The following is a 23,313-nucleotide window of genomic DNA, read 5'->3' as shown; positions in this document are numbered from 1 at the left end:
GACCACCCACCTCATACCCATTCCTCCTCCTCCTCCTCCACCCCCCTTCCTGCTTGTCCTTCAGAAGGGGAGTGCCTCTAGCCTTGGAGATTGAGATATCAAGAGCTTAGCCAGAAATGATCCCTTGGCTTGTTTCTCTCCTTGGGGCTGAGAATTACATAAGTAGCTCTTTTTCTTACATGATAGAGCAACAACTTTGCTGGCAGTTGCAGAGTAGGATGCCGGGGAGGGGAGTCAAGAAGAACAAATTAAAACATTCCATTACCTAAAGCAGAGGCATCCTTGCACCCAAAGTTCAGAGCCTGTGCTGGTATGAGCTAAAATAACTCATAATTACAGTCTGGTAGGTTTTTGAAAAATCTTGATGCACTTGGTACACTTTATATTATTTGGATTGCAAGCTGCAATAGAGTTCATTGTATAAACCCATCTTATCCTGACACTTTTTTACCTCTCTGAAGGGCTGACCACATTGCAATTTTATCACACCCCAGCCTACAGATGTTGTTGGAGTACAACTCTCATCATCTCTGATCATCTCTTCATTCCTGATCGTTGGTTGTGGTGCTTGGGCTAATGTAGTCCAACAACAAGTGGATATATCAGAGTATCTTAAAGATTAACTATTGGCTGCTCTATTCTGCACAGATGAGCCTGCATCTAGAGTACTTGGTTCAGTTCTGGGTTCCACAACTGCATAGGTGTCCATAGTTGGAGTAGACCTAGAGAGGATGCTTGACCACCACCCCCCTCCCTGGAATTCTAAGTGTGCTGATGATTTTAATACATGGGAATGAAAGAGCTCTAGTACACATCACTAAACAGCCTAAAGAGATCTCGATTCCCAGTTGCAAGGCTGCCTGATTCTTTGTACTTTTCTGGAGGAGAGCCCAAGCTAGCAGCTCACTGTTCAGATTAATGTGGCTTGTTATCTCTGCTGATGCCGCTTTCGATTAAATTTTGAAAATCTTATGTCATCAATTACATTAGCATCAATTCCCCCCCCCTTATTGCAATAGACCTTATTGTAATAGCCTTACGCAGGCTTCCAGGGACCCTAGAGGGGAGGGAGACGGTTGGTGATAATTGGGTTCAAACTGGAGGGATTCAGGCAGGAGTGTGGAACATCCTTAACTGAAGACACTGTTCCCACCTCAACATACCCCCCTCCCATGATAAAAATGATGGATGTAAATAATCTCATGTTGCTTGTATAAATTTTCACAAAAAAGACCCACACCCACTTCATATACATTCACCTGTTCTAGTACTGATCACAAGGTTCTTGAAGTGCAAGTAAGCTGTTATACCGGTATTTGTGCAAAATGTTGTTGAAAAACCTAAACCACTTTGGCAGCGCAATGCCCCCTTTTCTGCAGAGCCAGTGGTGCTAGTGAAGCTAGAGCAGAAGGTTAAAGCAAAGACCGGGGGGGGGGGGAGTATTCCTATCACTCTTTTGTTGATGCAAGATTGAGACACAGAAGTTAGCAGGCTCAGTGAAGGTTATGAAGCCTCTGCAGCAAGATCAACAAAAAAAAAACAACCCTCTGAATTCTGTTCCTTATGGGCATGTCTGTCTTTTTATCTCATTGTGTCTGAGATGATGAAGGATAATCTGACAAATATACACTTCATAACAGTACTGGAGTGTGCATCAAGTTCTTGGGTTTCATAATTCAAGACCACTGCCACAGAGAAAAGAAGTAGACCCAGGAGATAAGGTTCTCAAGGAGATGAAAGTTGAAAGACGGTTTCTTACAACCAGTGTTGACATACTTTCTTTATCTTTCCTCCCACTGAGTCACTCTCCCAACAGACCTAAGTTGAGCAACAGGCATGCAACTACTTCTGCAGATAGTTCAAAGGCATACATCTCCTGTGAGGCATTTGTTAGAGAGAGAGAGAGAGAGCAGGTTGCTTATTTAGGACAGCATCACAATTGCTATGAGTACATGTGTTTTCATTAGGAGTGTGGGTTTCATACAGCTGTGTGCAGAGATCTTTAAATATCTGAACATATGCATCTGGGAACTCTGTATGGACACAGAAAAACAAAGTTGGAAGGAACCCTGTGGCATCTTAGTTGCTTTTCACATGGAAATATCCGGTTAACCTAACACCTAAGTGTATACACAACACTTGTGGCTGCTGCTTAATTGCCCCCAACAGAAAGCAAAACAATGGTTTGGATCCAGACTGCATTAGTTTAACTTGGTTCCTTCCCATTGAAATCAATCCCACTGAAATCAACAGTCATGACTTGACAATTAATGTAAACGGGAACTAAGCTCACCCAACAGTCTGGCTTCAACCTTATGTGCTTTTCATAGATTGTAATCAAAAGACAGAAATGTTATGGGAGAACAGGATGAAATTCAGCCTTGGCATTTACTGAACAGTGAGTTTAAACTAATACCTTTGGGCTCCATGGGTTCATTAACAGGAGCAAGCAGCTATCATATTGCCTGCATGCTAGCTCCCACAACCCTTGCTGCACTTTTTTTTTAAATGGCACCCTGGAAAATCACCAGCCTCATAAGTCCCTCCTCCTGGCTCTCAGGATCTAATCATCGTGGCCCGAGGAGGCAGTGAAGACCTTTTCAACTGTACCACAACAGGCCCAGAACAGAGGTATTAATTGTGCAAGCTGCATGGCCACATCCCTGACACCATAACTGGAGCATCACCAGGCCAGGTCCAAGGCAGAAATTGGTTTCTGCCATAAGTGCCCAGCCTTTCCCAACCCACACCCTGAACCCGCAGAGCCTCCATGGTCTTTGGAAGCAGCTGTGTGGAGCACAGGGAACAGGCAATGCACCATGGGACAGGACAGACCCCCTCCCATACATTACACATTTTTTAATTCTCTTCCATCCCACACCTCCTGCAGATGAAGACAATTGGCCAACTCCACCTGTGCAAGTAGCATCCAACTGACCTCAGGAATGGTTGGATCTGACCATTTTGGTTTATCTAATCTTAAATTTAGTTCTCTGCCTCTCCTGATACCGATGGAACAGAGAGATAGAGATGGGTGCCATCAATATACTGATGACACTTAGTTCCAAATCCTGAATGATCCCAGTGATTGTATTGTTTTTATGTGAATGTGACCTGTCCAGCAGTCACTTGTGTTGAAGGCTGGGGTATCAATTTTACATAAATAAAATAAATAAGTACAATATGCAGTTTGGTGCTAATGAAGCATTCAGCCAGAGCAAGACACAAAATGTTTGGTCCAAATAATCCTTCCATTGTATAGCTAACCATTGTATGCTATATTGAAAATGTAGGCCCGTGAAAATATTGAGAGAAGTTTGATTTAAGATGAACAGATAATAATGAAGTATAGTTACTAAAATTCGCAATGCATTTTCTATGCAATGCATTTTCCACCCGATATTCTATACCACCCTGCCATGGGATACCTTAAATGACATTCAATTCATTTTAATAGATGTTGGCCTAAAATGCATCCTGAGTTCTGAATTTCTTTATACAGGTTTTTGGTGGTGGTTCTGAAATGGGCTAATTCAAACAGGCAAATTAAAATGGTGTGTTGCATGCCCACGCCCCGATAATTTGCACCTTGTTGTACTTTCTTATTTAAACAAACTGCAGCTGATCGGCAGCTCTAGAAAAAAACCCACTACAAAATAAATGCAAGGATTGTGACACCTAGTGCCGATGAGCCCATATTGCAGAAAGGCTTAATGCTGGATTTAGCCCAAATGCAGAACGAAGGAAAGTGTCAGAAGAATAAATAAACCAGTGAAAAACAGTAATGATGACAGAAGGGGAAGGCCAGCATGTCTATAACAACATTTCAATAAAACACAGGCTGTTTCAGAGCCACGATGCAGCAGGGAGTGCTTGGAAATAAAATACATTGATTATGTTCTCTAGAATGGTGATAATTAGAAACAGAAAAGGTCAAATCCCAGCCCTCAGACACCTACCAAGCTCTTACTTGTTGGTTAAGGCAGTCCAGGATGTCTTAGGAGGAGAGACACTACAAAGACAAGGTTGCCCACTGTCCCCTAAACAATTTTTAAATCTTTATTTATTTGATTGTTTTTATTTCTGAGAGTCCTCATGGATGGAAAGCCACCACACAAAAAAGGAAAATAAAGGAACCCTCAGGCAGAATTCCCAATTTGACAAGCTGCTACTGAGTTCCATGTAACTCATTCATGGCCTCTGCATTAATTTTATTTTTAAATGAGGAGCCCCATCCTGGCATCCCTTGCACTGGCTGCTATGGAACTGTTTCCTGCTCATCTGTCTCTGTTCTTTGTTGAGCCTTAACATATTTGATGACCCAGGGTTTAACTTCTTGTTGTTGTTGTTTAGTTGTTTAGTCGTGTCCGACTCTTTGTGACCCCATGGACCATAGCACACCAGGCACTCCTGTCTTCCACTGCCTCCCGCAGTTTGGTCAAACTCATGTTGGTAGCTTCGAGAACACTGTCCAACCATCTTGTCCTCTGTCGTCCCCTTCTCCTAGTGCCTTCAATCTTTCCCAACATCAGGGTCTTTTCCAGGGAGTCTTCTCTTCTCATGAGGCTTTAACTTAACCTCAGAGAATCTTCATGCTGGGTTACCCTGTCTGCTGGGCAGTATGAAGTCTGTCTGGATTTTATTTCAAATAGACCTATCATGAAGAATTGCAGAATGATTGCCCGCATGAGTTCTCAGTTTACCTTACAAGCAATTGACAATAGTGGCACCACATTCCCTGTTGGCTCCCACCGAGGATAATACAATGGTGCCACAATCCTATGCATGTCTACTCAGAATCATAGAATCATAGAATTGTAGAGCATGGCAGGTGGCTATCCAAGCTCTGCTTAATAACCTCCAAGCAAGGAGAGTCCCACCACCTTCCGAGGGATTCTGTTCCACCGTCTAACAGCTCTTACGGTCAGAAAGATCTTCCAATAAATTAGTTGGAACCTAATTTCTTGTAATTTGAAACCATTGGTTCAGGTCTTAGCCTCCAGAGGAGGAGAAAGCAAGCTTACTCCATCCTCCATGTGCCAGCTCTATAGATATTTGAAGATGGCTATCCTATCTCCTCTCAGTCTCCTTTTATCCAGGCTAAACATACCCAATTTCCTCAAGCGTTCCTTATAAGGCTTGGATTCTAGACTCTTGATCATCTTGGTCATGCGCCTCTGTATGTGTTCTAGCTTGTTACTATCCTTCTTAAATTGTGGTGCCCAGAATGGGTTACAGTGCTCCAGGTGTGGCCTGACCAAGGCAGAATAGAGTGGTACCATGACTTCCCTCAGTCAGGAGGACACTAGACTTCTGTTGATGCAGCCCAGGATAGCATTAGTGTTGTTGTTTTGCTGCTGCATCACACTGTTGACACTTCTTAAGCTTGTAGTCTACTAAGACCCTAGATTCTTTTCATATGTACTACTAGCAATCTAGGTGTCCCTCATCTTATATTTGTGCAGCTGGTTCTTCCTGGCTAAGTGCAGAGCCTTACATTTGTCTCTATTGAAATTCATTTTGTTGGTTTGGTCCCTATTCTCCAGTCTGTTGAGATCATCTTAAATCCTGATTTCTCCTAATCTGCACTGAAATAAGAAAAAAAAAACTTTGGCAACTCTCTCAGTGATATAGGAGGACACATGCTGTAAGTAGAATGCCAAGTTTTCAGAAGATATTCTCAGATCAATTTTTAGCAGAGGGGGGGATCAGCCTGTTTCTGGACTCACTATACAGGTTAAATATGTTCAAAAGATTGTAATGTTCCAGCTCCACACAGACACAGCTGTTCATTAACTGAGGATTTATTGAATCATCTACTTAACAGTGCTGAAGGCAGCATGTTAAAGCGAGCCAGAATAAATGCTCTCCTTTGAAATGGTTAGTGTATACAAGTATAGAGCTGTAGTGATCTCATAATTTGAAGAGTAATGAAGAGCAAGAGATATTAGCTGCAGTTTTCGGATACTGTAGATCTGAGCCTACTAGGTCTTTCGACAACAATAATTTGGGTTTTAGTTCTTCATATATACAAAGCCCCCTTTGGAGGATTTATCGTGCCTCATCACAATCTTGGATTTACATGAAGTCAGGGTGGGGGAGGAGCAAAGGAGAAGGCAGGTTGCATAACGGTAATGGTCATGGCACTGGAGCAAGAAAGGGGAGACACCGAGGAGAAAATGGCAGACATTGGCAGAAGTGACTGGTATTCAATGCTAGCCGTACTCAGTGTAGTCCCATTGAAGGTAATAATCATTCATTTCAGGGGGTGTACTCTGAGTAGGACTTAGCTCAGGCATGGCCAAACTTGGCCCTCCAGCTGTTTTCGGACTACAGTTCCCATCATCCCTGACCACTGGTCCTGTTACCTAGGGATGATGGGAGTTGTAGTCCCAAAACAGCTGGAGGGCCAAGTTTGGCCATGCCTGATTTAGCTGAATATAACCCTTTGACTTGGGAGGAGCCATTTGCTACTGTGCCTCAGGCAGCAAAATGCCTGCAGCCAACCCTTAAATGTTTGCATATTGATCATGGCGATTCATGTGCTGTAGCCAGATGAACTGCACTTGAGCAGGATGACAATGACATTACTATACTTCAATATTTACAGTGGAAGCAAGTGACATAGATCTGTTTGACCTGTGTTGATACAGTAAGGATTTGTGAGACCCTGGGGATAAAATGTCCTGCTTGTGAGCATCTCTTAGGCATCTGGTTAGCCACTGTGGGAACTGAATGGGCCTCTAGTCTTATCCGGCAGCATTTTTCTTATTTTTCTTATTTATTTTTTAGTATTAGTGTGGAGTTCCTCATTGATACCTTCCTCAGAGCCAATGTCCTTCTTGTCCTGGCAAGGTGCAGCTTCAAAAATAAGCTGAATTTTGAGATACACTACAAGTTGAGCCTGCAGTATGTTGCAAAAGCAGATGTAGGGAAGCGCAACTGGTGCCATCGCACCGGGCGCAGAGCTTCTGGGGCACCACAGGGGGTACCACAACTTTGTCACCCAACAGAAGGTGAGAGGCAGTGGGGGCACTGGATTTTGGCATCGCACAAGGTGCCACTTAAATTTGAGGTGTCAGGGTCTGCCACTAAGTTGCACCACCAGATCCTCACTGCTCAATATTTGTGGGAACTTGCTGTGGTTAGTCAGTGGAGAGGGAAGTGTAGTCTTTTCCTTAGTACGGTATTACATATCCAATTGTATAGAATTTAAATAGACTCCAGGGCTGAAGGTTGGCTCAGTCAAGCCCAACTCCGATTAAGCCCTGATTATGGCAATGATTCAAGATAACTGAATGTTCCCCCCAGCTGTAAACCTAAGGACAATAGGCTGAGTCAAGTAATTAACATTTAAAATAGAGACAGGGATGCCCAGAACAGGGAGAAAGCTGTTAATGGCTTTGCAGTTGTTATGTAAAAATAACATAACATGACAACTTCATATATATATAAAACAGTCTGCTAAATCAGTGGCCAAACCTATGTGTTTGTTTTTTTTTTAATTTCATTTTTATTGTTTTTTCAATCAAATAAACATGTTACAAATAAAAATGTTTCACATAAATTACAGTGTATCGTTTCTTATTTACATCTCTTAACTCTCATTCACCTCTTATCCATTCCAAACATATGTTCTCCCGAACTTGACTTCCTCCCTCTTCTCTCTTGGTTTTCTATTTTCTTCTACTCATTTTCTGCGCTTTAACCTTTCTTCCCTGCCTTTCTCTCATATAAATTCTACACATACATACCGGTATTAACAGGGCTAGCTATTTCTTATGTTGTATTTTCAAGTTAATCCTACTAGTGTTTTAACATTTGTACAATATTATTTTAAGTAGTCTCCAAATTTACCCCATTCCTCCTGAAACCTTTGCTCTTTCTGCTCTCTTATTCTTCCTGTCAGCCTTGCCAACTCTAACTCATTTTCTCTCTCCATTCGTGTACCGTTGGAATTTCTACTGTCTTCCACCTTTGGGCTAATATCACTCTAGACGCCGTGGTGGCATACATAAACAGCTTCTGGTCTTCCTTTCTAATTTCTCTTCCCATTATTCCCTATGTGTTTAAGTAGTTTAGTTTGCACAGACCAATAGGCAGTTTACAGGGATTTTGGTCTGCAAAGCTGAAAAGATATCACTAAAACCTGCAAAGGGGCAATGGTTCAGGTTGTCCCCCCCCCCTCGGCAATGTAGTATATGGCATGCTAGCTCCATCTACTGAATTTTGGAGGGAGTAGCAGGATAAAACTTGAGAATGTGGAAATTTGGCCAAGAGCCAGCGAGAAGGAAAGGAAGGAGAGGCCTCCAACCATACCTCAAAATGGGGATAAAAGTTCAAACCTCAGTGGAGAGCTTTGGAAATTATGAGGCAGCTGTATTAACTGGAATAATAGTAACCTGGGGCTATCGTGAAAGGATCCACAGCAGTGCTGAAACAGTCTCATCTATTCCCAGGGCCATTGTTAAAAAGAGTATAAGGAGTACGGAGTGAAAAAAAGTTGCCTCAGACACATTTTCTTTGCACTGAAAGTTGCATGTGTCCTTTGTGGGACTAGCATTCCTTGGTACAATCCCAAGGATTCCATATGCCTATTCCCTAACCTTTCTTAGGAGAGATCTTTTATTAGTGACCTAAGAGCGAACTTTATATTTTAAGCAACTGTCTCCATTATTTAAACCTGGAACTTTCCTGAATATTTTTTTCTTAATAAAACAACAACAACAACCCCTACTTGGAAGGGATGAATAAGTGTTGATATTGTTTGTTTTGCTTTATTTCTGATTTTGCAATGCCAGCAGTTGACAAGAAGGGATACCCATTAAGGGCCTGCTATTATCCCCAAAACAAATTGGTTAAAAAATATTAAAGATGCTCTATTTCCCCCCTCTTTTTAAATCCTCATAATTGAAGCACACATACATACAAGCTCTCCTCGCTTTTAAGAAAAAGACATTACCATATTTTTTCACTTTGGAAACACATTAAGGATACATGCAAATTTTCTGTATTTTGTATATGAAATTATTCTTGGCTAAAGTAGTTTTTATTAAATATTTATAATAGATTTGAATAGATTATTTTGTACTAATCACTTTTTTAAAAAGGTGAATTTCATACATTCTGTATACAACAGATGCAAATGTAAAATTACTGGAGATATCTTATTTCAGAGATAATAGGAAATGATTGCTTTTGTATGCATGAGTCATTGTGATCCTCAGGCTTCTACCTTCCTCTTCATGTGTTTTGCATGTCAGAGGACAATATAGAAATCTTCTGCTTGGGTTTTAAACAAACCATACTTCCCTGTGACATCTGAACACAGCAAATTATGCTTTGTTTAAACTCTGGATTCAGAACTGAAACATTAGTTAGAGCCTACCTTTAATCAGTAACTATAATTTAAAGCATTGATAGCAAATGTGGTACCTGCCAGACGTTGTGAGACTATAAATTCCATCATTCCTAACCATTGGCTACCCAATGCTAATGGGAAGCTGTAGTCCAATTACATCTCAAAGGCACCATGTTGACTACCCCTGGTTTAGATGTCATGGGGAACTGTGGTCACTTTAAAATTAAAAACAAGAAGACAGATTCTTTCTATATCATCCCCTGAAGTGCACAAATGAGGAGAAGTGGGAAGTATTTGACACAGAGACTTCTGCAGTAATAGACAATTTAAGACCACTGAGCAGATTGGAAACCAGTCACTACAAACAGGGAAAAGGTAACTTTCTAAATGCCAGAAGAAATCATCAAGAGCATGAGCACAATGTTGGTGACACCAGTATTGCAGCCTGAGTCAATGGTTGCTATCAGCGGTGTCTTGGGTGTTGGTGGCTCACGCACACAGCCCCCCCTCCGGCACCCTGTTTGGTGTTTAAAATATTGTTTTCTTAATGCTGGGTTCAAAAAAAAATAGGGATCATCTAATACATGGAAAAATATGGTATTCATGCTACCGCTGTCCATGGTACTCATTACATTAGGGAAGCAAAATAAAAAAATTCCTTCAGTAGCACCTTAAAGACCAACTAAGTTTTTATTTTGGTATGAGCTTTCGTGTGCATGCACACTTCTTCAGATACAGTGAAATGGAAGGAATTTTTTTATTTTACTTCGATCCAGACCAACACGGCTACCTACCTGTAACCAGAACTATTAGGGAAGCAAGCAGGGGTCTTGCTACTTACTTGCGGCAGAGGCCCATGACATAAAATTGTCTCTGGATGAAATAAGATGGGTGGTAGCTGGGGTTTCACAAGCACCACACTTTGCAGCATGCCCAGCCACCCTGTAAGGAAAGTGTTTTTGTTTCTGCTCTTTTTTAAAAGGTTAACCAAGGGAGGGGCAGGACATCCAGAGCCCAGTTGAACAGACCCAGGGTTTGGGGCTATGAGATGACTGTCTTACAATATTATTGGAAGCAAGGACATTTCTGTCTGAGGCTTGAATTGACTTATTCCAACCAGAAGATCAGGTCAGTGGTAGAGCAGATTATATGCATGCAGAAGGTCCCAGGGAGAAGTGGGGGACATTCCTGTCCCATACTCTGCAGAACTGCTGCCAGTCAGTCTAGCTCAGTGGTGTCCAAACTTTTTTCAAAGAGGGCCAGATTTGATGAAGTGAAGGGCCGTGGAGGCCAACCAAAGGGCCGACCAAAGTTGTTAACCTTTTTTTAGGATTGACATTATTGAGCTTTTTAAAGGGTTGTGGTTGTTAAGCTTCTTTTAGGATTGAAGTTGAGGTGGTTTTTTTTAAATGATTTTACCCTAGGAAATAAACTGCCATAGGGGCCAGATTAAACCAACTGGCGGGCCGGATTAGGCCCCCCAAAACGGACTTTGGACATGCCTGGTCTAGCTAGTACTGAGCTAGATGGGTCAAAGGCCTAACTCACTATTAAGCAGTTTCTATGTTTTTGGATCTCTCCCTTTCTAAATGTGTGTTCCTGAGAGCAGCATGTGTGGACCTGTAGACTATGCATCCTTTCACTTGATCTATAGTTTATGCAGGGGGGAAACAGGATGCCACCAGGTTTTCATAAGATTTTAACTTCCTCAAAGTTGCTAGTTGTGAAACCCTCAAATATGTTGTAGTGTGTCTCCACCTTTTAACCACTGCTACTCAGAACGTGATTCATCCCCTCCCCTTTGGATTATTGAGGGGATAGGTCCCCTGTCTGGCCTTGTTGATTTCATCATCTACATTTCAAAATATAATTTCTCAGGCTGCCCTCCTGTGCACACATACATGGGAATAAACTCCATAGCCTCAGTGGGACTTAATTCTGAGTAAGCATGCTTAGGGCTACATTGTCAGAGCCACATCAGCAAAACCCTGATGGGGTCAATAGTTTGACTCCTCTTGTTCCCTTGGTGAACCTAAGTAATTGGACCCTGATGGACTTTGTTGTTCATTCATGCCTCATCCCAGAGGTGGTGAATTACCCAGGGCCAGAAGAGGTGTGACAAGGGAGATTCATGAATAGGATCTCCTATGGCTTTTCTTTTGAAGAACAGAAATGTTGTGCTTGGAGAGAGGGTGTTCAGTCCTCTCCTCCCAAGCCCTTTCAACCCTTAGCTCTGGTGGGAGAGAGACAGGAATGGCATTTGAATCTGTCTGCTCTTGCCCCACTTTACCCCAACCCCAGCTAATTGGGTGATTTACATCAGAGAAAGGGCATGGGAGGAAAGAGTTAAGTACCCCAGAGCACCACTGCCCCAATTTTTATGCAGTCTTATGGAACGCTAAGTACCGAAACCAAAAACAAAGGAGATCCTAGCATGTCACTTGAACCTCATACTCTAATTTCAGAGGGATTCTTTGCTTGGTGGCTCACCTTCCCTTGCCCCTTTCAACAAGAGTTCTTCCATCTTCCTTTAGCTCCTACTATTCCCAATAAGCACAGTCATCAAGGTGGCACTGAAAGGGACATGCAATTCCCCTGTCCCTTGGTGTACTTTTGCAGGATTCTTTTGCACAACTTTATTTTTGAGCAACCTACCTGCTCTGGTTAAACCATTTGGTAGCAACATAAACAAGACATTGCTAGATTTAAGTTTGCAGAGTAGATGTTCTTCTGCTATATTATTTAGCCTCAAAGTATGGCAATATTAAACTTTTTTTCCCCTTTCAGACAGTATAAATGAAAAATATGACACAAATGATTGTGAATATGAAGATAGGTAACAGATGAACCTAATGAGCCTAAATCTCCCTTTTTGAAACAGTTATAATGGGGGAGGCTTAAGCAAAGGTTGTTGTTGTTGTTGATGATGATGATGCAGTTCTGCCAGTAAAGACTGTATAGGGGCTCAAACACACACACACCCCGCTTGCCCTGTGATTTCTAGGCATGGATCCTAGAGGTTTTCTTTTGTACCTCTGCTTTCCCTGAGAAAACCCACTGTTTACTGCTGAATCTGAATCTGAACAAACATAAATCTGCAGAAAACCCAGTTGACGTTTGTTCTGATTCAGCCATAAACAGTGGGTTTCCCTGGGGAAAGTGGTGGGACAAAAGAAAAACCACTCTAGGGCCTGAGCCTAGAAATAATGGGACAAACAGAAGTGTGGAATAGCCCTAGTAAATCCCAAGGTTTAAATGGAAGTGCCAAGCACCTGGCTGGATAATTTCTCTTTTTAAAAAATAAAATCAATAGATCTTAGAAATGCCAAGCTTTGGCTGGATCATGCCTTTAATTCTCTATACTGCCAGAATTATCAACTTTCTATGGCATAGAAGTTTTTAAAAAGCAAATAGGTTACATTTGTCTCTTAAGTTACACAGTTTAAAACTGATTTTAATACTGATGTGTTCTTACCAAGAAAAGCCCTACGCGGTTAATTTTTGCTGGCTGACCCAATCTGACCTCTTGTTCTTTCTGCTACTTTTGAAATTGCGGCACTCTGTTCAGCCTGGAAACAAACAAAGAAAAAAGCCACCCCAATCATAGAAAAGCTTGTGCTTCAAGGTTATATTTTTTAAAAGCCAAAGTTCTTATTTTAAAAATAGAAGCACCAGTTTCTCTGTAAGTACGACATCAGTTCAAGTATGTTGATGCAGTTTCCAAAGCAATAAGAAATGCCTTAGGTCACATTTCAGTCAGGTCAGCCAAATCCACCATCAGTGATTAAAAAAAATAAAGCAGAGGGAAGGGGGAGGTCCTTAATGGTTCATGTTCTGGAATTATACATATCTCTCTTCACATTCCTATTAATGAAAATACTTTTGGTTTTGTTCAGAACTATATTTAACTTTGCTTTGACGAATACTCCATCTGAGCCCATAAACCCGCCATACACTGAATGATACCATTGGATCATTTCCCCAGTATTGTATGCATTGCCTGCAAATGCATTTTTCCGGAATAGTTCTCTCAGTTCTTTATCTGAGATGCTAGAAATGGAATCTAAAACCGTATGCATGTCAAACAGAGACTCCATCACTGAGCTGTGGGCAATCTATGTAAATATAATCAAGTCCTCACAGCCCATTATTTGAAATAACATCATCATCATCATCATCATCATTTTGCATTCACAACCTTAACCCTAACAAAACATGTTTATTTATGGTTACAGATGCAGAGTTACTGTTGATATAGTGATGTTCCAAAAAGCAACTAGCAGCCTTCTGTCTAACTAGGGGTTTGAACTCAGCTTCTTAAATTCATGTCAGTGCTCTAACATGATGGGAGTTACCGGTGGAATCATGCAGCCATGGGAGCAAGGAAGTTAAGTTAATGTGTGCTTTTTGGGTGTCATGTTCTTTCATATCAAACCAAGGTTTGTAATAAATTTTAATGATAAAAAGTCATATTTAATAGAAATCTGAATTTGTTTCACAATATCATTGAAACAGATGCTTTGAATATGAACAGCAGTATGAGCAGGTAAGGGCAGGTGATTAAATATGTATCTGACCAGTGAATAAGTAGTTAGAAATGCTCTAATAGTTTGTTTGTTTTTAACTTCAGAGCTTGCAACAACATCTTTGAAATAGTGACTGGCCCAGTAACAGAGGTCATCTCATAAATTCTGCCATGGTTTCTGGGCACCAGGTTATTCTGAATGGTGAAGACGAAACCAGACTATGGAGAGCTTCAATAGGAGTTTTAAAAACTTGGTTAATGGATGACAAAATAGACATAAATTAGCTAAATAATATGATACACACTGGGGTAAATAATCTTGACTTTAGTTATATTGATGGGATTTGAAGTGGCTGCTGTGTCTGAGGTCATGATATTGAATTACAGTTCCTGATTTTTTTTTTCCTAGAGAACGAAAGGGGGTTGCAATAATCTCTTTAAAACATAATATCACCTACACCTGTATGTAGCTCAGTTCTAGTTCTTGCAATGCTTGGCAGTGCAACATGCATCTGTTTGGAAGTAAATCCCACTATGTTAGATGAGGCTTACTCACAGGTAAGTATGCAAGCCTTAAACTTGTTACTGATCAAGGGTTGCATCTCATCCTGGTAAAAATCTTGAGAATCCTTATTTCTAGGAAGCAAAGTATATTTTTAGACACATAAAAATGGTCATGTAGCAGCTGTTTAGAAACTGTGTGGAAGTCTGGAATGCAACAAGTGATCTCTGTGGGAATGTAGCTCTGACTGCAGGCTCTGATATAATACTCAGTGCAATTAATCACTGAGTTATCACCACAAAATGCACCCTGAGATGATAGACCTCACCACAGTTCTCACACGATGAGGGGTCTTTCCTAAATAAGTGCAAATAACTGCAAACCCATACCTGCAAACCCACACCAGGATTTTGTGTTTGTGTGTGTGTGTGTGTGTGTGTGTGTGTGTGTGTTTGCACTGTCATTCATTCTAGTGGCCCTTTGTCTCTGTGAATTAATGATCCATTCTGGCAAATTCTATTTTCCAGAGAGAGATTTAAGCAAATCCTATGGACTTAGCAGAATGATACAGAAAAAGCTGGTATGTGAGATACAGCTTCCAAATCTCAATCTTCGTATCTCTCATTGTAGGGGAAATTTTTTACCTTGTCCCATGAAAGTTAGTACTGAACAAACACAGAATACACCATATCGTGTCTACACCATTTTGTATAGTACAGTAGGATTTTATCTTTTCAAGCTTAAAGGTGGCAATTAATTTAGCTTTGACACAATTAACACAGCAATGCATTGTTTTTTATTTAGAAATTGTTATTCACACCAGGACAGGCTCCCTCCCTTAAAAAAAAAGATAACAGTGTAGTGTCATGCTCAAAATAAAGTGCAAAGATTGTTTGGAAGTACAGTACAAGTTAAGTGTGTGTGTGTGTACACACACACATGACCACTTTAATTAAAATATATTTAAGAACATAAATTTCCATTTTCATAAAGTCTTGTTGCAAAATATGTTTCAGCTTCCATTTCATGGTCTTAGATACGCCTTATGCTGTTTTCATAGAACCATAGAGTTGGGTGGGACCACGTGGATAATTTACTCCAACTCCCTGCAATGCAGGAATCTTTTACTCAATGTGAGATTTGAAAATATGCTCACTCCCTCAACACAAGATCTTTTAATTCTAATATTCTTTTATATTACTGGTTCAAAGGGTAAAAGAAGACTATGAAAAAACAACTAATTACAAGAGCAAATGTATCAGAACAAAAGCTACATTCACACATAATTGCTTTTAGACACTTTATTTCAAACATCACATCCTGTGCTTGCTGTCAGGTCTTTTTAAGAAAAGAAATAAAAAAAACTGCAGCTAGTTACTGTATTTAGTAAGAGCCTCCTTTGCCACCGTGTTTTCTCTATCCTTTGACTTCTCTGTGGTCACTCCATGGGCTGAGCCAGGAAACAATTTTGCAAGCACTTATATGGCTATGAGCCACGTACTGTATGAGTCAACCATTTTGCATATTAAGAAAGTTCCTCTCCATTTCCTTTCAGCAGTCTAAAACCTTCCTATGGCTACACACTGTGCTGTGCTTTTCTGATTATATGTTTGTTAACATAAAAATATTGTGAACCTTTTTAGATCCCACTACAAGAGATCGGGGGGGGGGGGGAGAGTGAGACTTTTATTTTCAGTCTGCTTAATCAGAAGTAAAATAAAATCCCTTCTCTTATTTTGTGCTTGTCCCTGTGAAAAACATTGATAAGCAGGGAGTCCAAATTACAAGAACATGCAATTATGCAAATGAAGACTTTTCCATAGATTGTCCCAATATTTTTGTGTGCATCAAGACATCTTGATGATGCCCAAGGCAAAACAGTAAATGGCACTTCCTGCAGTCCCCTCACTCAAAGTAGACAGTACTCAAGGCTGGACCTGAGGCAGAAAATCTTACAAGCACCCCTCCCACTCTGAGGCAGTAAATATATAACCATTCTAGATTAAATAACCAACAACTTGCTGCGCTTTTATTAGATCCCAGATCTGCTGCTTCGGGCAGCTGCTTCACCCTGCCTAATGGTAAAATGGAACAAACATTAATGCTGCAATCCTTATCTGAGAGGAAGCTTCACTCAATATACTGGGACTTGCTTCTAGTAAATATGCTTAGGGTCATGCTATAAAACATATACAGCATTAGAAGAGGAAGTGGAAGAGTGAAGGCCTAGGAGATGTCTTGCACATGAAATCCAATCCTCCGACCATGAAAGCTCTCCTTTGTTTTCTGACAGAGTTGCAAGATGCCAAGTCTTTAGCAAATAGGCATACAGTATCTTTTCAGTTGTATTCTGCAACCCTACCAGTACAATGAGAGCCAGCCCAAGACATTTTGGCACCTGAGGCAAATCACAAAATGGTGCCTCACCTCCTTGCCAGGGAACAAGAGGGGGAATTAAGACCTGCATTGGAATCTGCTGCCCTTGTAGATCCTGCCACCTGAGGTGGTTGCCTTGCCTTGCCTTGCTGCGCCTCATGGGGTGTGTGGTGGTCCTACGTACGTACAATCTTATATATTTTTATCATTAAGAAAACTGCACCAGGCCCAGTGATGCTTCCCTTCCTGCGGTGGGAAGGTAAATGGTGTTTCTGTGCGCTCTGGCACCAGTCACGGTCCTCCATGTGCCAGTAGCGGTATAGTCATGCTGGCCACATGACTCGGAAAGCCTTCTTGGGACAAACGCTGGCTCTCTCAGCCTGAAGCAAGATGAGTGCCGCACCCCATAGTTGCCTTTGATTGGAATTAACCGTTTACCTTTACCTTTTACTACTTAGTAAAGAGTCTTTAGGACTGAAACCCAAAGGCTAGAAACTTTCTCACGTTTCTGAACTGAGAATCAAAATGCTTGTGCAACGTGCACCTATTTGCTTTGCAACAAAGGTCACAATTTGATGTTTTAAAGGCTAGGCAAAAGGGTCAGGCAATTGAATTTAAAATATCGGAGCCCTTAACGATGGTTCAAGAGAAAGGCTCTTACAAGATGAAAGACATTAGCACAGTAGGTAACTGAGTTGCTGGGAAGATGATAATTGGAATTAATGTTGAGTCAGATTTACTAACTAACACAGGTATGTATGAAGTGCAATCTAGAATAGGTGTGGAGGGGATTCTAAAATGGTATTACCTTATATCATTCTTATATTTCATTTGTTATCAAGACAACCTTCATTGAAGTGTATCAGACTAACAGGTGCTAATGCTGGATTCAAGAACTGCTCACGGCAATACAGTGTGTTTCTATACTGTATTTCTGGGACCAGGAGCATGGCCACAAAACTAATAGGATTATGAGAGAAAAACTGACACTAAATTATTGAGTAAATATATTTTCTAACCAGTTTAATGCTGGAAAACATCATTTTATTGTTATGGATATACTTCTTTATATGAACATCTACAATGGAGTAGTTTTCAGTTTTTTGTGCAGCATCACAAAAATTATGTGCAGTCTGTCCAGAGAGCCATTCAAAACCGCATGGCAACATTTGTCCACAGACTGGAGATCTGTTTACTGAGGAGTTATAGGGTCTCATGGAAACTCTGCTATGGTGGTGGAACAGAAGATCTACCTTCGCAACACATACACCTAATATATGCTGGTAGAACACTCTGTAGACAGAGCTGTACTACAGCTGGAGATAGGGCAGCAGAATGGCTAAAACAGTTATGGGTGGTATAGGCAGCACAAGGAAGGAGCACACTTAAGCTATATCCTAAGCTGTATTGTGGCCATGTGCAGTGCTTTAGAAAAGAAAAAAAGTGCCGGTACTCACCATGAAGCTGTTACAGTAAGTGTCACACTTTTAACATGGGGGGGGGGGGTTTAAGTTGCCAATACTGTGTACCCTTGAGCACCCCCAGGAAAAAAACACTGGTTGTATCCCTGTATACACTCCAACTTAACATCAGTCCGAGAAGAATTTCTCTCTCATTGGCTTCAGGGGGAAGGGAGAATATATTTTAAATGTGCCTCTGCGAAAATGAGTACACTGCCCATCTCACCAAGACAGAGCATAAGATGTGGTGTAATCAATACACAATCAGAGCACACCACCATCAGCATAGAAACCCCACACAGGGCAACCCCAAATAAGGTGGCAGAGATGCAACAGGTCACACACTCCTAGGAGGAACACTCTGGAGATGAGAAACTACAATGGTACTTTGCAAAACAAACAAACAAAAAAAACCAGCCCGGTCTTAGGGCACAGATCAGGAGTTGAGCATATTGGTAGAACTTCTATTCCTTGCAGACAGATATGCTGCCTCTGGACTCCAGACGCAAATACCTATCGGCAAACCCCACTCCACTCCTCTCTCTCTCTCTCTCTCTCTCACACACACACATACACACACAGAGAGAGAGAGAGAGAGAGAGAACAGGAGCTATGGGTTGTAATCTTGAACCTATTGACAGTGACACACTGACTGCTTTGTTTCTTAAGAATTTAACAGTCTATAATGAGCTAAAGAGACAGTATGAAAGTGCATACTCAAAAACACCAGCACCACTTTCCCTTGTGGCATCAGCAATTTCTGTGAGGAATAAACATGCAGGGTGCTGAGACACAGAACTTTATTTACTTATTTATAAAACTGATGTATCACCTTTCTCTCATTTTGGCATCCATGATGATGAATGAAATATTAATGAAACATAACAATAACAGTAATTAAAAATCACAAAACAGGTGTTATATTTTAAAAAGACAGCAAAGCGGCGTAATTAAAAACACCAATGCACAGCAAATCAAATGTAGCTATCTTTTACAAGCCCAAGAGAAGACAGACTTTGCTCGTTGCTTAAAAAATAAGAGTGAAGGTGCAGGGCAGATTGCTTAGGCCAGATTTTCATAAATGGGGTGCAGCCACAGAAAAGGCCCCCCTTGTTCGACACCTGCCTACCTTCCACAGGTGGGGGCACTGGTCACCCAGGCTACTTGGGATTCCTTCCAGTAGCACCTTAGAGACCAACTAAGTTTGTCATTGGTATGAGCTTTCGTGTGCATGCACACTTCTTCAGATACTGGTTTCTGAAGAAGTGTGCATGCACATGAAAGCTCATACCAATGACAAACTTAGTTGGCCTCTAAGGTGCTACTGGAAGGATTTTTTTAATTTTGTTTCGACTATGTCAGACCAACACAACTACCTACCTGTAACTAAAGCTACAGGGGCCAAATTATTTAGGACATGGATACTTAAGCTGTGCCCTCCAGATGTTTTCAGGCAGCTTCCATTATCTGTGACCATTGACCATGCTGGGCAGGTGCTAATGGGAGTAGGGATCATCCAATACTGCAGTGGTGTCCAAACTTTTTTCAAAGAAGGCCAGATTTGATGAAGTGAAGGGCCATGAGGGCCGACCAAATGGCCAACCAAAGTTGTTAACTTTTTTTTTACGATTGAAGTTGTTGAGGTTTTTATCCCAGGATTTTATCCCAGGAAAAAAACTGCCACAGGGGCTGGATTCAACCAACCGGTGACCGGCAGGCCAGATTACTGGTAGGCCCCCAAAACGGACTTTGGACATGCCTGCAATACTGGGAGGGAAACATGTCAGGACTCCTAATTGTGCCTAGAAAGAAACTGGAAGTCACTGAAGCTCTTTATGTACTGGTATTAAATTACCAAATTCTGTCCCAAACCTGGCTGCCTGGAAAAAGGTGGGCTATAAATAAATCAATAATAATAATAATAATAATTGTTCAGGGTGATGGTGGAGGAAAGTCATGAAAGCCTATGTGAGGGATGCTTTTATAAAAAATTCTGATTCAAATCTTAGTAGTCAGTGGCTCCACAAAAAACTTTAATAAAGTAGTATTTTTCTAGCAGGGGAGAGGTGATGAGAAACTGGGGAACTCAGACTGAAATAAGGCTACAAACACATTAGAAAAGAGCTATAGCTGTAATATGTGTTAACTAAATAGAGTATCTACAGCTATTGGCCTGCCCAGTGAGTAGATAATAGTTTACATCCCCTTACTCGATTGTTCCAAACATTTATTTGACAATTCTGGTCTTGTCCATCCAAGTACTTCTATGCCCTCTGAAAAGAGTCTCCCCTGAACTGTATAGCAGTAGCAGCAGTTGGCAGTAAGGCTGCAATGCGAAGCATGTCTACTCAGAAGTCCCATGGAAGTTTACTCCCAGGTAACTGCGCGAAAACTATTCAGGGAGTGATGGGAGACAGAACCACCCGCAGGATGTACTGAGCTTCCGCATTTAACTCCTAGAAACAGCATGAAATATGACAACGCGATGCAATCAACGAACTTAAGCCAGGGAGTCCTTGGTTACTTGACGTCGGCACGGGTCCCCCGCAAGGCACCGAAAAGAGCAACCTCAGTTTATAATCCCCCAGTCCGCAAACCACCTCTGCCTGGTGCAACCTAGAACCGGAACGGACTTGCTGCTGGGATGTCTTACACACCCATCCTTTCGTGCGGTCTGCAGGCAGCACACGCCGCTCCGGCTTCAGGAGATTGTGGCTTGTTGCGACAGCAAAGGCTGCGGTCGCAACTCAAAGCTGCTGCCACCGCTGCAGCAGCAAGAGCAAGCAAGCAGCTCGCGGCTGCCTGGCGTTACCTCAGCACTTCACGAGCACAGACCGGTCGCCACGCTCGCGCTCACAGAAGGCGGCACAAGCAGAGAAGAATCTAGACAGGAGAACCCGGGGCGGGCGGGAGGGGGAGAAGAGAAAAAAGGAGGCGCGCGCGCACGCGCTCAGATGCCAAGTAAAGTCGCCGCGCGCTTGCTTTCCGCCCCCGTCCTCCGGCGCATGCGCTCCCCGCTTCGTTCCCCTCAGTCTGTTTGAACAGGAAGGCGGACATATTTGTGTGAGTCTGCCCTCCTTGACTAGCTGCTGAGGCAGCGGCGGCCGCCCCGGGGCCTCGCCGTTCTTCTCTTCGCCTCCTTCGGTTCGGCTTCCCTCACGATTTGGGAGCAGCGGCTCCTCCTCCTCCGCCAGTCGCAGCTGCGGAACAGGGGCGGCAGCAGCAGCAGGGTCGAGCGGAGTCGGGAGTCCAGCGGCCGCACCAGCTTCTCTCCCCCCCCCACCCCCACCGCCCGCCCCGAGAGAGAAAGAGAGACGTGAAGCCCGGCGGAGTGCGAGGGAGCGCGGCTGCTGTCGGGAAAGAAAGAGCGGGGAGGAGGAGGAGAGAGAGCGGCATAGAGGCGACGAGCGGCCGCGGAGGACCTGAGGAGGGGAAAGGGGAAAAAAGGAGGCGCGGGAAGGGAAGATGCCTTAGCCGTTACGCGGCCGTTGCTGGAGCCGCGCGTGTCCAGAGGGCAAGGCGGAGGCGGCCGCCCTTCTCTTTCTCTCTCCCCACCCCCGTGTCGCGGCCTATTCTGCAGCTGGCAACCTCCCGCCTCCCCCCGCTGCTGCAGCTCGGCGAAGCCGTGCCCTCCTCCTCCCTCAGGCCCGCGTCTCCACGGAGGGAGCTGCCCGGCCCCCGCCGCCGCCGCCGGTGACGCTCTGCTGAGAAAGTTTCCTGTTTTCATGCTAGGCCTCTCCTCTCTCTTTTTTCCCCTTTCCTCCCCTTGTTTCAAAGAAGTTGCTGCTGGGTAGCTGGCATCGGAGAGGAGGAGGAGGAGGAACCGCTACGCTGGCTGCCAGGGCGGCTGGGAAAATGTGGCTGCAGAGGCACGGGGGCCCAGGCTGGAGGCGAGAGGAGACTGGCAGGGCTGTGGCTGCAGCCTAGGCGCTGAAGAAGGGGCAGCGGGGAAGGACTGCTCCGCATCCCCAACCCCCCCCCCCTACGGGAGGGGGTAGCGCCTTTGCTCCCGTTTTCGGCTTTAGCTCTCTTTCGCGCGAGGATGTGTGGCAGGGAGAGCATGAGGGACAACCCCAGCGCATCCCCAGACCTCCTTTGAGAAAGGAGGACTAGGAGAGCCAGCTCAGGGAGCACTCCTGTTTCGTTTTTTCTTTTCGTTTTTTCTGTGGATTAATAAAGCGATCACCTCTTCAGCACCATGTCGACGGGAGAAAGCTTTGACTCTCGGTTTGAGAAAATCGGAATGATGATAAAGGATCCCAAATCTGAAGTGAACTCGGACTGCTTATTGGTGAGTTGTATGTACTGCTTTTTAAAAATAAAATAAAATAAACGAACATTATCTCGGGCTCCTTCTTAGAGAAGAGAGCTTCCTCCTTGAGATTTTTTTTTTTAAAGTCTACTGACGTTTGCCTTCTGATGAAGAGGAATAAATTTATTCTGTGTGCTATGTGAGATCTATTTTTCCAAGAGGTTGCTTCTCATCTCCTTATGTCCTTCTTTAAGCTGCTGCTTTGCTTTCACTATTTGATAGGCTGCAGTAGTATTCAAAGATTTGAGAGTTAATATGCTGCAATAAAAATGTTGTTAGGTGGATTTGCTTTTATGCTGCAGCTGTAACCCAGGAAATCCTGCTGTGTGAATATTTGTACTTCTAAGGGACATGTTAAGAGTGACTTGTTTTTGTTCCCACCCACCATATTCTGGAAAATGTGGCTAATTTAACACTCATCTAATGTATTACCTCTGCTGAATAGTGCACAGGTAAACTGTGGGTTTCTAAATCTGAAAGTAAATCAAAATATTATTTCGTTCTTACATGTGAAAGTAAACAAATGCCTTAATTCAAGACATGGTAGAAAAGTGGTAGGAGTGGTGGCATCAAAACTAATCACAGATTTGTACACACAATCTTTATTTGGTTTGTTCAGAGTACATTTAAGAGTCTTTCAGCATGGTTCTATGCACGCCTACTCAAAAGTAAGCTCCAGTGAAGAGCTTACTTCCCATGAAACAAAGGCTTTGCTTTTGAATGAAAGATGAAACAAGTGAGTATCTTTGATTTAGTAGGCAGCTCTTTGTAAAAAAT

The 23,313-nt window shown here is 42.6% G+C and overlaps 1 protein-coding gene across 1 annotated transcript in view; it reads left to right on the top strand.

Moving 5' to 3' along the window:
• Positions 1–21,248: 21,248 nt before the first annotated feature.
• The window catches only part of ROCK1 (Rho associated coiled-coil containing protein kinase 1), a 48,529-nt gene continuing 46,464 nt past the window's right edge, over positions 21,249–23,313 (top strand). Inside the window, exon 1 of the mRNA XM_035124718.3 lies at positions 21,249–22,515. Within this exon, the coding sequence (XP_034980609.2) occupies positions 22,423–22,515 (93 nt within the window). The 5' untranslated portion in view covers positions 21,249–22,422. The remainder of the gene's footprint in view (positions 22,516–23,313) is intronic.

The sequence above is a fragment of the Zootoca vivipara genome, chromosome 8, assembly GCF_965207765.1.
Source record: "Zootoca vivipara chromosome 8, rZooViv2.hap1.1, whole genome shotgun sequence".
NCBI classification, from domain to species: Eukaryota; Metazoa; Chordata; class Lepidosauria; order Squamata; family Lacertidae; genus Zootoca; species Zootoca vivipara.
The sequence above is the reverse complement of the archived record's forward strand: the minus strand, read 5'-3'. Positions and strand labels throughout refer to the sequence as shown.